Genomic DNA, 17,115 nt, shown 5'->3' on the forward strand with positions numbered 1-17,115 from the left:
AAAAAAAAGTATTTGCCCCTACCTTGGCTTACAAACTATAATGGTCCTTTTTTCCATTTTCCCCTTTCCCTTTTCCCGCTTTTATTTCCGGAGATTTATCCCTCTTCTACAACCACAGTCAACTCGATCCAGAATTAAGAGAATTGTAGTGTGTCGGGTGTATGAGGCACATGGGACTAAGAGGATAGCCAAAGAATCCAACGGGTAGAAATTAAAACCTCATATACTCGTATGTTCATCTAAAACCAAAAATAGGAGTGCAAATTGATACAAGAGAAACTTAATCCAGCAATATAAAACCAAAAATAGGAGTGCAAATTTAATTCCAATTTTCCATTTAAACACACATGACCATAAGATTACATAAAGCACACATCGTATTTGTTTTTCTTTATTGCAGTCCTAAGCATAATTCCCACACAAATTACAAGAACACAAAGAAAGCATTCAAAAACACTCACTCACCACTCAACATTAATAAAGAGAGTATGCTTAAGTTCAAGGTTCTAACAGAAGGTAGGAGCAGCAAGTCCTCCTGGCAATTCCATCTCAACGAAACCATCCTGGAATAGGTAGATCCAATGTCAACTTTTAAAGATCCCTTTTTGATAGAATACCCGAAACTTTTTGGCCTCTGCAATTGTCGTCATTGGAATAAGGGAAAACCTGGTATCAGAAATTTGAAAATGATGGAGTTAGGAAAAGCATGGGCAACGAGAGAGAGAGAGAGAGAGAGAGTAACAACCAAGATTGGGGCAAACCTTGTCAGTTATTAATGGAATGCACGTGCTGGATTTTGGAGAAGTCCTCTCCCCATTCTCGAAGCCTGTCTCTGAGTTCCTGAGATGCTTCATGGGTCACCAATTGCCGGAGGGTAGTGACAAACCTCAATCCGTCCGGAATCTCCTTCAATTTTTTGCATCCCCTAATTGTTAAATCCAAGAGACTGGGCATGGCTCCTCGTTCCACCCTCCACTCCTCCACGTCGTCATTATCCCGGAGTTCCAAGAATATAAGTTGAGGAAAACCACCAGCAGAACAAACCATCTTCTTCCATTCCCCTCCTTCCAAATCGAGTCTCCTTAAGTTGGGCAATTTCTCCAATGTCGGCATTGGGTCTTCCTTTAGACCAGGTTTTTTTGAACGCAACCGTAAGCGGGTGAGGTTTGGAGAGAGTGCGTCTGGTAATTCAGTCAGGGATCCTGTAAAGAACAATCTATGAAGATGGCGATACCCAAAAACTTGCCTTAAAAGGCTTTCTTCTTCTCGTGTTTGATAAGACCCATAAATGAAGAAGGTTGAATATCTTACAAGACCGTTTGAATTGCTAAAACTGGGGGATTCAAGAATCACAGCCAAGTGTTTTAGGTCGTACACAATAATTTCAAGTTTTCGAAGATTCATGAGCGTGGAAAAGCTTCTAACATCACATGTTTCTGAGTGAAAGCCATGGAGTGTCTCGAGTTTGCTTAAGCCATCCAATCGCAACTTCACCCAGGAAGGCACGCAACAAATACCCCACGGTCCCCATCCAGGAAGATATAGATGTCTCAATTGCTCCAACCTCCACAACACATTGGGTATTTTTGTAATTTTCCCACCATATTTATGCATAGCGTACCGTAAATCTAAGGTTTCAAGGAATTGCAAGTTGCCTATAGCAGAAGGCAAGCTTGTAATTTCAGAATCTCGTATACTTAAATATCTCAAGTGGATTAGGTTTCCTATTGCTTTCGGCAATTTCTTTCCTTTAAGCAATTCGAAGTCTTTGTACTTAGTACCGTGGAACTTAGTTTTTTCGAGATCCAAAAATGTAAGCAATTTGAAGCCCTTGAAGATTGATTTTACGTGTCGCCAATCAGAATCTTCCAATGTGTTTCCAAAGGAATAAAGTTGGCATGACCTAACATGGTGGAGGTTACATGTTTCGTCTATACGGAGGGCTTTAACAGTTCCTCTTCTTCTATTATCACCAACATTTCGATTAGCTTTGCAGTACACACCAAGCCTACGAATTGTAATTGAAGACGACGCAGATGAAGATGTAGTGGCCGAGTCTTCCCCCATGAGTACAACCTCGACGAAATTCTCCTCTTTGGCCTTCAACAAGCACAAGTCTCGCACGAGATCGTGGAGGAGATAAAGTTTAACCCTTCCACTGTACCTTGTTAATTGACCAACTTGAATCATGCATCGATAACGTAGCTCATCCAAGTAACTCATCCCAATATCCAACATTGTCAAATCTTCTACTTCTCCTACTCGTGCGCGTACGGGTAAAGACACAAAGCCTTCAGCCATCCATCTTTGGATCAATTTTATAGGACGTATATCTTCATCTTCCGGAAGGTCGCTCAAACACAAAAAGCATGCCTTGAGATGGTATGGCAAGTCATTGTAGCTTAACTCTAAAACAATTTTCACAGGGACTCCTCCTTGGCCTTTGCCCTTCATTAAGTAGTCTACGTTTCTACTCACCATTTCCCACTCACCAAGTGTGCGTTTTGTAGCGAGAAGACCTCCTAACACCACAATGGCCAACGGCAGGCCCCCGCAGTGCTTGACCATTTTTTCCCCTAACACCGTCATTTCTGTGCTTAATCTGAACTCTGCAAATTAAAGGGAAAAATAGTATCCTCAGCTGACAAGTATCCACTAATCTACTTACATATTATTGACATAATAACATAAATAGACTTTAGTAGTACAGTGTAACTACCTCTCCCGCTCCCTAATAAAACTGGTGTCTCTGTGCAATGATGCATTTGTTGCATGCCTTCATTGTTATATATGGTGTGGGTTCCAATTCAAAAGAATGCCAATTAAAAGATACGGTTGCCTACATATCGACTAAACGTCTTAAACCTTGCTGCAATAAACAGTATTGTCTGTATATATCAAATTTCCTGTATGTTCCATAGAATCTTGTAATTTACACTGACTATGCGATTGGGATAACCTGTTGGAGAGGATGAAAGTAAATTCAAGTATTGTGACTAAATCTCCATTTCATATGATCAATTCGAACGTTTCCCCACTGAGTTCCAACTTTCAACAAAAAGATCTATAATATTCACTTGCAAATCTTTGACCTCCTTAATCATAAGCTGCCCGAAAAATAACAGTAAAATGGGAGTTAATTAGCAGATATGACTATTCTACATAATATGAAGAATGGTTGGCAATTATGTCATTAAAAGCTATAAGTGTGGTCGACAACTCTATTTTCGAGTAAGTCATACATATCACTCGTGTGGTTTGGTGAATCCAATGTACCAAGCATTTTATTTTCATGTTACACATAAATACATAATCCAGTCAAGTTTTTATTTCTTTTATTTCTTTTTGACAACTCAGGTGTTTGAATCAGCTTTCGCACACTTTGACTAATCATGGGGACCAATCCCACCGCCCATTTGCGGAAGTGGCGTAATGTGAGAGTTCGGTATAAGTGCAAGGATAGTAAAGTGTAATAATTGGGATTGTTTGATAAATTCAACACTTAAAACTGAATCAATTAAGTAATAAGTGATTCAGTAGATTTGATAACGACATTATACAATGCTTAACAAATTAAGTGCTATTTAAAATGTAGGCTAAAAAGTTGAAAAAAATTAAGTAGCTTAGCTGAATTCTTGTGTACTTGTATTTAATCACCATATCACCACCACAACCACTTCCACCACCACCACCACCACCACCACCACCACTACCACTTTGCCACCACCACCACCACCACTTCGCCACCATCACCACCACTCCACCACCACCCCCACCACTACACCACCACTTTACCACCACCCCCACCACCACCACCCCAATCACTCCATCACCACCACCACCATTACCAAATTGCCACCACCACACCATCGCCGCCGCCACCACCACCACAATGCCACTATTACACAACTATCAATCCACCGACAACACTCACTATCACCATTACACCATCACTCCACCACCACCACCACCACCACTCACTGCCACTGTTACATCACCATCACTCCGCCACCACCATTACACCACTATCGCCAGCACTCCAACACCACTACTGTTACAGCCTAACATTTTTATTTATTTAATTAATTATATTGCCATTTTAGTAATTGGATATTGTGGTCAGATCGTAATTATTTATTTTGCACGCACTATGGGTACAATTGTCGTTATTATAATTTTGAGGGTATAGGTCTAATTAATTTTTAGTAATAGTTTAGTTCCTCGTTTAAATACTTTAATAAATTAGTTAGCTACAAATTAGGGGTTTTGAGGGTTAGACGTCAGTTCTATAAAGATAGAGATAATCAGAACAGACTAGGGTTATATTTTTTGAGTACTGCTATTGGTACCGATGGTACCGTAGAGAAAATGCACCAACGGCCACTGGACGGCCGATCCGAGCCATCCAAAAATTTTAAAAAACAAAACCAAGTGGGCCTACGCGAGAATCAATGGCATCCGAGGTGCGTAGGGTACTTGATCCGAGCACCCCTTTTTCATCTATATATGTATATACCTGTATATACACGAAAAAGAGGTGCTCGGATCAAGTACCCTACACACCTCGGATGCCATTGATTCTCGCATAGGCCCACTCGGTTTTATTTTTTAAATTTTTTGGACGGCTCGGATCAGCCGTCCGGTGGCCGTCGGTGCATTTTTCCTACGGTACCATCGGTACCAATAGGATTTTCGGATATTTTTTAGAGAACGTTGAGAAGGAAAGAACTGCGCAGTCAAAGGTTCGAGATCGTCTTCGCACTCATCTTCAATCATGGTAAGTTGAATAAATCTTATTGTTTCACTACCCTGAGTCCGTTCAGTAGCAAGTTAATTGGGCGGAAAATTAATTGATGGGGGTCGGAGAGAAAGAGAGAGGTGAGTGAATGTGTGCTGTGGTGTTTTGTGTGTGTGTGACGTGGTGTGCATGTGCTGCAAACGGTGGTTATGCTTTTGATTTGGTTGGGAGAGAACAAGTGGAATGCATAGGGAGCAAATCACTTGACTTTTGGGTGTACGTGGAAGAACGGAAGGCTATGGCAGTGGGAATGGAAATTGGGTAATTGTTTTGGTAGGATTAGTCTCTTGAATCATTCTTAGGTTTAGAAAAGTATAGTTTTAGGTAGCTTTAAACTACCGTGAGTAATAATCGAAATATTATACTTGGTTTAGTTAGTGATAATATTGTTATATGATTATTGTTCAGGTTAGGCTCGTTCTGCATTGTTCGATTGCATTAGCTTTGGACCCAGGTGACTGGTTAAGCATGTTATGTACTTTCAAACTTCCATGTGTCCTTTAAATTGTTGTTTTGAAAAATTTATGATTGAAATTGGAAACACATTGTTATATTTGATTATATTAAATTGGCATGCGGTATTGGTGAAATCATTTGTTGATCGAATAATCTTTTGATGAGAACTTTGTGGATATTGATGTGAACATATTTTGGAAGTCTAGGGAAATTAATCCTCTGTGTGCGGGTGACTCTGGCCATTAGAGAAGAGACCGGAATAGGCCGGTGACCCTAATGCTCAACGGTTGTTATTGACCGGATCGTTCATAGGGAAAAGTTCCACGGGCTGCCTACTCGTGGTGACTCTATGATTCGATATTGGATCCAATTTTAAAATATTTATTCACTGGCATTTGGTACTATTGGTTTTGGTTTTGGTTCTCCATTATTGTTGGAGATTGGATTGAGATCATCATTAAGATTTATCGGATGAATCGTTCATTGGATTGATTGATGATTATTTTATTGTTCACCTGTATGCCAAATTTATGTTGACATGGTAAATTATTTTGATCCTTATTTTGAAATTGTATTTAATATACATGTTTTGCCATTCACTGAGCTCGTCAGCTGACGGATTTATTCCAACTTCTTTTTCAAGCTAGTCGGGGATTTAGGCAAGGACCCTAGCAACATCTCGGGGACTTCTTTTAGTTTGACCTCCTTAAGGTGTCTCATCATATTTTTATTTTATTAATTGCTTCTGCATTTGAAACATTTTGTCAGACATCTGGATTCTTTTATTATTGTTGGCTCACTGGATTTTATTTGGTTCATAGAATGTTTGTGCCCCATTCTTTTTGTGGAATTTATTGGTTGGGGATGTTCTGAATAAAAAAAATGGTTGATTGTTTTGTGGATCTTTGCTTGGGAGTTTTTATAAATTTCTTTTTAAGCTGCATGTTCTACAAGCTTTGGTCTTGTGGTTCATGGCCAGTCACTTCTCATTTTGGGGTGTGACAACCACCGCCACAACCACCATTCCACCATTATTATGAGTACATTGTGACCATTAGTAAATTAAGAGAGAATCGAAATTAAAATTAATTTATCATTTTTTTAATTTAGTATTTAATATGTTTACTAAACAGTTTTTCAACTTAAAAAATTCAGCATTCAGTTTTCAGTACTTAATTTTTCAGCATTCAGTTTCAATTTTCAATTTTATCAAACAGGCCAGCCTACGACTCTGATAGTATATTTGATTCTTAGGATGACCTATCTATAAGATTAACTTTGTTTTTTTTTTTTTCTAATCGTAACAATGGGTAACTGTAATATTTCAGCACTTATCTCGTAAATTATGGAACATCTTGATCCACTTCATGGGCGTTTCATTAGTTGTACTCAATGTTTTCAAATCGGGATACGTATCGTGTATCGTTTATTTCGTTTTATGATTCGTATTGGAATACGTATCGCGTATCGTAAGATACGTTAACAGAAGCTAATAGGCAATAAAATAATAATTATACTTAATTATAGTATAAAAATCTGGTGTATATTTGAAAAATAAGTGTTTTATATATGAAAAAAATGCTTTTACGATAAAAAAATCCAAGTCTCTAAGGGAAGAGAAAAAATGCCATTATCTAATTCACGTAAAACATGATCGAAATACGTTCTTTCTTTTATTTGAGCTTTGAGTTTGGGTTTTCTTTAAATGATTTAGATATGACCATATAACTAGGTGAAAAGATCAGTACGCATTTGGTGTTCCATTTCTTAAAATATGGTATGATTTGTTCTCTGTAAGTAATCGTAGGATACGCTGTGAATCGGGATACGCAATAATATCGTAGGATACGCCGCAGTATCGTAAGATTTTTATACAAAAAGGATATGGGGTGTGATACGTATTGTTTTTGGAAGGAGACGATACGAATCATAGGATACGTATCCCGTATCGTAAGATTTTAACAACTATGGTTGTACTAGGCAGCTCAATGGAGTCTATGGAGAGAAGCCTCTTTCTAAATAGAAAAAGCACAACTATTCCACTTCAATTTAAGTGGAGAGAACATATATCGAGAAGGGAAAAACTTTTTTAACGCGGAGCCGTGACGATAATTTACGGCGCTCAATCACGCGCCTTCAAATGTATTTTGGATGGTCCGAATTTTAAAAAAATTATTCGCTAGAAGAGTTTAACTCTTCGCGCGAATAGTTTTTTTTTTTAAATCCGGACTATTGATTACTGAAACGGACGAGTTTATGAGATTTAGAGAATATAACCCAATATTGAACTTGAAATTCGAAAAGCACAACTTACAACTACAATATAGTTAAGGGTGTTGATGATTACCTGTGACATCACTCTTCAAACATGTTTTTTTCTGAAACAGCTCCCAACTTTCCGGTTCCGTTAAATGCCTCAATTCATGAAGGCACTGTTCATCAGCAAATGAAGCCACTTCTCTAATGCGAGTTGTTAACAAAATTTTACTACTTGCCTTTTCGTGGGGGAAGGCAGGACTCAGACTATTCCAAGTTACCACGTCCCATATGTCATCCAGAATCACGAGACATTTCCTTCGACTTTGAGCTTGATAAAGCTCGCCAACTAGCTCACCATGCATCATTCTCCTGATTTTCTCTCTCCCTTCTAGTTCTGGAGATGTAAGTTGGATAAGAATCTCTTCCAAAACTTCCCTTGTTTTGCATTGTTGAGATATGTAAGCCCAAGCAAAACAATCAAAATGATGCCTAACATCAATGTGATTGTAAACCATCTTAGCAAGGGTGGTCTTGCCAAGACCACCCATTCCCCAAATGGAAATGACCCTACAGTTTATCATCTCGTTAACCAAATGATCCACAACTGCATTTACATCTTCATCTAAGCAGATGATATCCTCCTCAACGACATGGGGATAAGACCGCCTTAGTTGTTGCACCCTCTCAGTTCTAGAAGTTGAGCTTTCTCCCAAGGCGATTGTAGGTTGGATACCATATGTTTGTAAACTTCTTGTGAGGTCATTGATCTTTTTATTAATATACTTGATCTCCAATCCAACCGTATAACGGGCTCTAGACTCATTAATAATACGGAAGTACATCTTGAGCATAGGATGAATCCTACCTCTCCTCATGAGTGCAACTTTGACGACAAAAGTTGCAATGACATCTTCAGCATCTAATGATAATTCCCGGATCTCAGAGATGCAATTTCTCACAAGCTCCTCCCCTTCTTCTCGCCTTGCATCTGCAGCTTTCAAAAAGCACTGCATACGGCTAAGTTCCCTTTGCATTTGATCAACTTGGGCCCCGTGCAAGAACCTTTCTTCTTGGATGAGCAAGTTACCCAGCCGTTCCACCACAAACGAAATGAAAGGCCCAACTACAAGTTCAGCCATAATAATCAAGTGTTCTTCTTTCAGCAAGACCTACAAAATCAAGCTTCAAGCACTTTCTTTCTTAGCAGCTAGCTGCCGTGACAGAGTCAATATTTTTGGCAAGGGATCATCATTTTATATTATCGCTTAGGTAGATGGTTATTAGTGATTTTCTACTCAAAAAATATAATGAGAAAAAAGGAAGGAGAATCATATCATATCTCCACACGTGAAATTAAAACTGTCATGTATGAGTGGTACATAATAATCCTCGCTAATATATCCTCGTCTCTTCGAAAAAACTTCAAAGTACAATTTGGAATATAGCTGAAATTACAAGGAAATTGTCGGTGCATATATACCATTTCTCTATCGAGAAGTGCTACATACTCTATACGTTAGACTACATTTTTTATGGGGTCAACAAAAATTCAGAAAAATGTCCATAAATTCTAAAATATTATTTTATGGGACCCTGTAAAAAATTCAACTCCAACGGATATCGGTAATTATTATTTATCGATACGTAATTTTTGTATGACCCGAAATAGGCCCCACATAAGATGTAGTGTAACTATGCAGCGTAAAAAAGTAGTGTACCGAGCATTTTGGCTCTCGTTCTCTAAATAACTCTATCGACGTTGAGATGTAACTAATTAACTGTGTTATTAAAAAAAAATACTCTCTATCGCTATTTTCTGTTCAACATTATCAATAAAGGGAAAATCAAGAGCTCTTTATGTTTACCTTTTGGGGCACACTAGAATTTGATAAACGGCACCAATTTAAACGGCTTTTGCTCGGATTTACTCCGCAGATCGCAGCTAATACCAGAGCTTGGATGATGATCTGGCTGTGTTTAGAGAAAGACAAGAGTCAAGTTGAGAGGAAACGCATGGAGAATGAGCTGAAGACGCAGTAGCCAATAGGTAGCTAGGACAAAGAAAAACTAAAAGAGGAGAGAGAGAGAGAGAGACTTGAAGAAAACAAGTCGTTGGCACTGCATGCTTTGTTGAATTGCAGGACGTTTTATAGCCATTCATATCCTGGGCTCGCGTTTAGTCAAGACTAGTACGGCCTCTTTGGATGGCGGAGATGAGGGGGATATGTGAGCCGGCCGGATTTGTAGTCTCGGTCCCCCTCAAATCCGGTGTTTAGTTGAGTTTTGAGGAAGACGGAGATAAATACTGAAGCGGATTCATCTCCGTCTAAGAGAAAAAAAAATTAAGAAAAATGGTTACACAGAGAGACGAAGACAAAAAAGATTACCGTTCGTCTCCGGAGCCTCCCTCGTCACCGGAGCTGCTCGTTTTTCAGTTTGGTTGGTTCTAATTCATAGATTTGGCCTCCAGTTTGGCAGGTTGCTTGATGGAGAGAGAGAGAGAGAAATGGGGGAGAAATCTGTTGGTGATTGTCAGTGGCGGTTTTGATCTTGGAATGCATATTAGGATTTAATCCCATACAATTCTCTCACTGTGTTCGGAAGCCCATTTGGAATTTTTGTTTCAAAAAGTTGTTTTTAGTGCCATTTACATGTGGGGCCAAAAAGTAACTTCCAAGGCGCCGAAAGACTGCCTTTTGACTTTAAAATTTGACTATTGTAGGTTTGGAAAGAATTTTCGAGAGAGAGAGATGAGTCGTGGTCGAAAATGATATGTGTACCGTCGGGTCTTTTTCGGCACTGGACAGCCGATCCGAACCGTCCAAAAATTCAAAAAAAAAAAACCAAGTGGGCTTATGCAAGAATCAACGACATCTGAGGTGTATAGGGTGCTTGATCGGAGCACCCATTTTTCATGTATATATGTACATATGTGTATATACACGAAAAATGGGTGCTCGGATCAAATACCCTACACACCTTGGATGGCATTTATTCTCAGGTAAGCCCACTTGGTTTTTTTTATATAATTTTTTGACGGCTCGGATCGGCCGTCCGGTGGCTGGAGAAGGCCCGGTGCGGCTGATCGGTACGAATTCTCTACACTCACATAGCAATACTGGTTATGGAGAGAGGGAGTAATTGAAGAGAGAGAGAGAAACGGAAGACTTTTGTCCAACTTGTCTTTTATCCATCAGTTTTTCTTTTTACTTTTGTCCAACTTGTCTTTTATCCATAAGTTTTTCTTTTTTCCTTTTCTGTCGGTCTCAGCAAGGGATCCCACATATATTTGAAATAACTCATCCAATTATATATTTTTATATTTTAACTCAAAACTTTTAATTCAAAATTGCGAACCAAACACAGCGTCTATCTTTCTTTTTTTGATCAGAGGGCTTTGATCCAATACGTAGGATGCCACCCCTTTTTTCTTTTCTGGATCCAATGGGTGGGATGCCCCCCTTGACACGTACAGTTGTTTTCTTTTTCTTCTCTCTTTTTTATTCTTTTTTTTCTCTCTATTAAAATTGAACTTCTTTTTATAGTATTCTAGAGTCTTCTCACAAATTAAAAAAAAAAAAGTTAATGGTATGAAATGAGAGTCATATGACAAAAAATTCCAATAAAAAAAGGTTTAAACATTTTAAAGATTTAATGAATTTATTTTATCTCCCAATTAATAATAAATATGTATTTACTCTAATTATAATGAAATTAATCTAATTTCTCTCTATTAAAATAAGAAAACTGGGGGCAATTAAGTCATTTGACACCTTTTTTTTTTTGGAGAAAGGCATAAATTTATAAAGGGGACCAAACCCAGAACCTCAAGGAAAACCTCGAGAAAGAAAACAAACAAATCCAACTGGATACAACAAGAAAAGCAACAGCCTAGCCATTACAAAGAAAACAAAAAATTACAAGAAAATAGAATCTGAAATTTTCCACTCGCAACAAACTCTGAAATTGTCAGGGTTTTTGAGCTCACGTTTCCAGGAACTAGCACAACTCTTGACCTCATCCAGAATTAATTTCTCAACTCCTGTAGTTTCATGACCTACTTGAAGAAAAATCCGACCATTCCGTTCTTTCCAAAGATAGTAAACTGAAGCAGCTAAACATAGTTTAAACAGGGTGACCCTCATAGAACCTCTCTTGCCATATAAACAACCCCACTGAACTTCAGAATTAAGATCCCAAGCATAGGCTGAAAGACCACAACAAGTTCTGACCCGTAACCAAACAGAAGAAGAGAAAGGGCAATCAAAAAACAAGTGGGAATGTGATTCCACTCCGCCACTACACGGCACACAGTAACTATCATTTATAATCCCCCAATTATGCAACCTATCCTTGGTAGAGAGTCTCCCAAGAAAAGCTAGCCATAAAATAAAGGACCACCTTGGGACATGTTTTTTATACCAAACCATGGGCCACCAACCAACATCAGGAGCTTTGGAACGAAGGGCTTCCCAAGCTGACTTAGTAGAATAGGTACCAGCAGTAGACAAAGTCCAGATAACTGAATCTTCTATGTTTTTTCATTTGACACCTTATCCCATCATATCCACCTTCCAAATCTCCCTTTCCAAAAAAATCATCCAAACACCTCATTACAAATCCATCATTCTTAAGAGGCGGGGTCACCCTTTTTAACATATCACCTAATTACATATCTACCTTCAAATCCCCCTTTATTCTATATCCATCCAAAACAAATCCTTCATTCAAACGGGCCGGTAGGGACCGGGGCCGTCGAGTTATTGTGATTGACTCCTCCCAACTCCAAGTCTTTCTACACCGCGTGGAAAGATTTGTGGGATACGTTTAAGTTTGAACTCATATGATTTATACTCCTTTATGATGACTCTGTAATGGGAAAAACCTGAAGCATCTTCGAAGTTAGGGGGAAAAAAAAGGGCAACAGAAAATACTAATTTATAGAAGGGAATTTTGAGTAAAGAGCGTAGAAAAAATTTATGTGTTCTTTGGACCGCGTCATGCCTCCCTCCCTTTTGGTTGGGTCTTGTCTTAAGTGGCATTTTATTAATGTATCCTTGTTGCCTTTAATCTTTCTAACATTATTTAAAGATAAATATAGTAAAATGTTTTTTTGCCGATCGAGAAAAAAAATTTAATGTGTTTGATTTTTTAGTTTTTTTATTTTACTATCTGTTTTTTTCTGAAATCAAACATGTTCCACTATGTCTTCTTAAAAAATAAATACTTATTTTTCAATTTTCAAACTTAAAAATAATGTATTTACGAAAATAATTTTTGATTTTTTTTGTACCATTAAGAAGATCTCATCGAGATCTATTAAATAAGATTCATATTTGTCACGATCCTGACCCATCCCTGTAGGTCTTAGCCATAACAAAGCGCCCGTGAAACCATCACCAAGGCCATATCAAAGATACGACAACTCATAATCATATAATTTATAGGAACAAAAGTGCATAATCAACGGAAGCATGTCCCATGCACTCCAATATATAGGGACAAAAGTGCATTTAGCCCACTCAAGCATTCCTATTAGCCCACCCAAGCATTCCTATTACTTAAAAATAATAAATTTCTTATTTTTAAATTGTGAGTTAAAATTTCTTATTTTTAAATTGTGAGCTAAAAGTGCATAATCAACGGAAGCATGTCCCATGCACTCCAATATATAGGGACAATGCTCCTATCTGTTCTTTTAGCCCACTCAGAACAACAGTAAACTCAAAGCATGTTTCTCTCTTTGATGTAGGGCATGTGAATACTCAATTTCATGATCAATTGGACCTCGACTGACACACCGGTACCTCACAACCTCCGGCTGCTTCTGCTCTCTCTTTTTCTTTCACCCAAAGTTCTCTCAACTTCTTTTCTCAAACGCTCTGCCCAAATAAAAACCCTATACCGTGAAACATCTCCTAACTTTCTAAAATTACCCACTACTCCCTATATTATAGTTAATTCGACTAAGATAGAACGTAACACAATTAATAAAATTTCCATTCAGTACCACCATTTTATCCAAAATTAATCTCATACCCCAAATATTACATTCGTGACATCAATATTCATAGCGCTCACAAAAATAATTAATTGGGTGTGATATGGATGGAGTGAGTCGGTGGGTGAGAGTGTGTGTCGTGTGTGCGGCAACGGGTTAAAATTATAATAGATGTCGTGTGCGGTGCTGATCTCTGTTGTCGTGGTATGGGAATTGCTAGAGTTGGGAATACTCCTGAGGAATGATTTTAATAATTTATGGTGGCAGTAGACTTGGATGGTTTTGATTTTATACGAGTTTCGCTGGAAGTTATTTTCTTTTAATGTTATTGGACAGTGGTATGTGCTCATGGTTGGAGGCATGGAGTTTGGTTTTAGCGGTAGTGATTACAGAGGGCAGTAGTTAGGATTAGGCTAAGTTTTATTTTGATAGGAAGTGGCATTCTGTATCTTCAAGTGTATAGATGTATAGTTAGTCATTTTGTTCTTTGTTCTTTTATTCAGGTTAACATATTTTTGCGCGTTCGATTGCATTACTTTTGGATTCAGGTGAGTAGTTAAGTTTGTTACGTATTTTCGAAAAATCCCTGTGTCTCTTAAAAGTATTTCCTTTAGAAATTTATATGAATGTTATTCGGAGACTCAAAACTGTTTATAAGTTGTTTTATAAATTGGCATGCGATGAATTTTTTGAGATCAATTGTTAATATTCTTTTTGGTGAGAACTTGGTGGATATTAATGGGAACATTTATTTCGGAAGTCCAGGGAACTTATTCCTTCTCGTGTTGGTGACCCTGGCCATTGGGGAAAAGACCGTGTTAGGCCGGTGACCCTAATGCTCAACGGCTTTCTTTTGCCGGATCGTCTTAGGGAAAAGTACCACGGGCTGCCAACCCTGGTGACTCTAAGTTCGATATTGGATCCAATTTTGATGAGATTTATTTTGGCCATGGTACTATTTGATTGTGGTTCCCCATTGTTGATGGAGTTAATGTTGTGATCACCACCAAGAATATTTATTGGTTAAATATTTCATTGATTAATTTGTTATTTTGCCGGACACCTCGTATGCCAAATTAAGTTTAATGGTGAATTATTTTAATCCCCGCTTTCAACTTTATTTATTATACATACTTGCTATTCACTGAGCTCGTCAGCTGACGGATTTATTCCAACTTCTCTTTCAGGCAAGTTGGGGAGTTAGGCAAGGACTCTGGCGGCACCTCGGGGATTCTTTTGTTTGACCTCCTTAGGGTGTCTCATCTTAGTTTTATTTTAATAAATCGCTTCCGCATTCAAAGCAATTGTCAAATAATGATTTTTTTTTATTATTGTTGAATTACTGGTTATTGTTTAGTTCATGGGATGGTTTGTACCCCATGTTTATGATTGAGACACATTTGGCTTTTGACTTGATTAATAACGAAAAAGGGATCATTTGATTTTCAGTTACTTTGATTTAATCAGGCTGCGTGTTCCATGGATTGGCCTCATGGTTCATGGCCGGTCACTTCTCATTTTTGGGGTGTGACAAATTGGACCGATTGAAGCCTCTGAAAACCAAACGTTACGCACCTGGTCGAATCAGACCATGGGATCAAATCCCATAGTGTAGGATAAATGACTACACCGAACAGTGTGTTGACTATACACATCCATCCGACTTCAATCCTGTCCATCCAATGAGGCAGTTGGCGGTCAGCAGTTGTGATCGCAACTGTCCTAACATTCGCACCCTGCGCGCGGTTAACTAACTACTAATGGTCACACAGTCTTATAGAATGTCGCGTGTGCTCACCCGCCACGTATGCCACCTTTGTGCCAAATAGTAATAATAAGAAGAGGTGAGGCACCAACATGCTAAGTGTGAAATGAGCCGACCACAAGACCCACTGCCACAACCGTATGTGGAAAAAATAGACGTATAAGGAATGAACATTCTCAAAGGAACAAGGAAGCTTTTCAAAACCCCAAACAAAAAACCATTTATTTTGAAAATCTTGGACGCATGATTGCTATGTTACTCTTTCACCCAAACCCATTATCAAAGACAATATATCAAAGCTCTTGTGAGATAAATTTCCAAATCCAACTATCTGAAACGGCTACCCTTTGTTATATGTCCAGATATCATCACTATGAGACCTAGACTAGAAATATTCTTTCAGTCTTTAATTTTGTTGCGAATACAGATCCTAAGCTACGTTATTCCAGACGTGGTTTTATCATGCATGACTTTATATATAAACATCTGCACATCGTCAGACAAGCAGAAATCCGAAGAAGCTATTTTTGGGGTTTGATGTCACTCAAAACAGGGTTTTTTCCCTTGCGGGTGATAGGGAAAATGGTGAATAGAAAAAATACCTAGGGAATGAGGCTTTGCATCTGAAATAAACAGTAAGAAAATGCATAGGTTTCTTGGGCAATTTCAATATAGTCGAACCAAAAAGAGCAAAACATATGTTGGCAAAAATTGCTCATAAAATTGAAACCTTGAAAACATTAAAGGTAGATACAGATAAAACATAAAGCAATTTATCATAATACAACATCGCATATATAACCACTAGACCTACTTAAAAATAGTCAAATATAGTATCAAACCTGGTATGTGGCAAACAGAAACACTCAACCTAGCATCATGAGAAAAATAACATCGAGGTGACTAATGAACAGCACATGGAGGGCCCATGAGAAATTGAGAACCCCCCATCTGGATCATCCAAGGACTTTTTGTAGATGAGGTTCTTGAGACTGGATTCTACCTCTGTTCACTGTTACCATATGCTAGAACTTCTTATGTAGAGAAACAAACAGAAAAAATGTGGAGATTGGCTCACAAATTTGATGGGGCTTCTAGAATCTGATTTCGCTGGTCTAACAGCAGCAAATCAGAAATCTTGGTTGCAGCTGCAGAGCATTCAGAAATCTTTGGTTTGAGTGCCTAATCACCTAGCCGTTGAGCATCTCAACCGAGCTCCTCCATTTGTGCCTACACATACAGTTGTCTATTGCTCTTGTATGGTGTGGGAACAATATAGAGAGTTGAGAGAGAAATTGTACCGAGTGTTTGTGAGGTTGAGTGTGATTGTAATCTTCCCCACAAATAGTGAATCCGCTGCCCCCGTGGATGTACCCGATTTTGAGGAACCAAGTAAATTTCTAGTGTCGATCTCTTTGTGATTGTTTGACTCCATTGTGTGTGTGTTTGGTTCACGATCTTGTTGCATAACAAAAGAACCCAGGGTTATCAACAAATTTGAGACAGGTGAAACTGAAGCAGGTTAGCATCACTAGTTGCTAAGAAACGTTACACTGAATCAACGTCCACACATGGTCGACTTTTTGAATTTACCTGGTGCTCCCTTTTGTTGGAGGAATAGAGCACCTCAACATTTACTACGCTGAGTCTCCAACTATGAACTTGAGTATTATTCCAATGGTTGGAATCTCCAACTCCTACACCCTCAAGTTTTTCTTACAATAAGAGATTGAGCTTAATCTATTCCCTAATTGAAGAACCAATAAAACTATGGGCTCTGGTTTGACATGCAGTTTTAGGACATTAGGGATCTCTTGCAGTCTTGCCAATGATTTT

At 38.4% G+C, this 17,115-nt stretch overlaps 1 protein-coding gene across 10 annotated transcripts in view; it reads right to left on the reverse strand.

Moving 5' to 3' along the window:
• Positions 1-17,115, reverse strand: part of LOC131308018 (probable disease resistance protein At1g58602) — a 56,847-nt gene that overhangs the window by 10,812 nt on the left and 28,920 nt on the right. For 3 of the 10 annotated variants that reach the window (XM_058334816.1, XM_058334818.1, XM_058334814.1), the window contains exon 4: positions 293-666. Coding sequence is in view for 6 of the 10 variants with exons in the window: in XM_058334810.1 (XP_058190793.1) it covers positions 766-2,609; positions 7,602-8,652 (2,895 nt within the window). In the remaining 4 variants the exon portion in view is untranslated. Of the gene's footprint in view, positions 1-292; positions 667-761; positions 2,610-7,601; positions 8,725-9,378; positions 9,602-17,115 lie in introns of those variants that run through there. The other 7 variants (XM_058334811.1, XM_058334812.1, XM_058334809.1 and 4 more) reach the window with 5 other exon arrangements.

The sequence above is a fragment of the Rhododendron vialii genome, chromosome 11a (genome assembly GCF_030253575.1).
Source record: "Rhododendron vialii isolate Sample 1 chromosome 11a, ASM3025357v1".
Classification (NCBI taxonomy): Eukaryota; Viridiplantae; Streptophyta; class Magnoliopsida; order Ericales; family Ericaceae; genus Rhododendron; species Rhododendron vialii.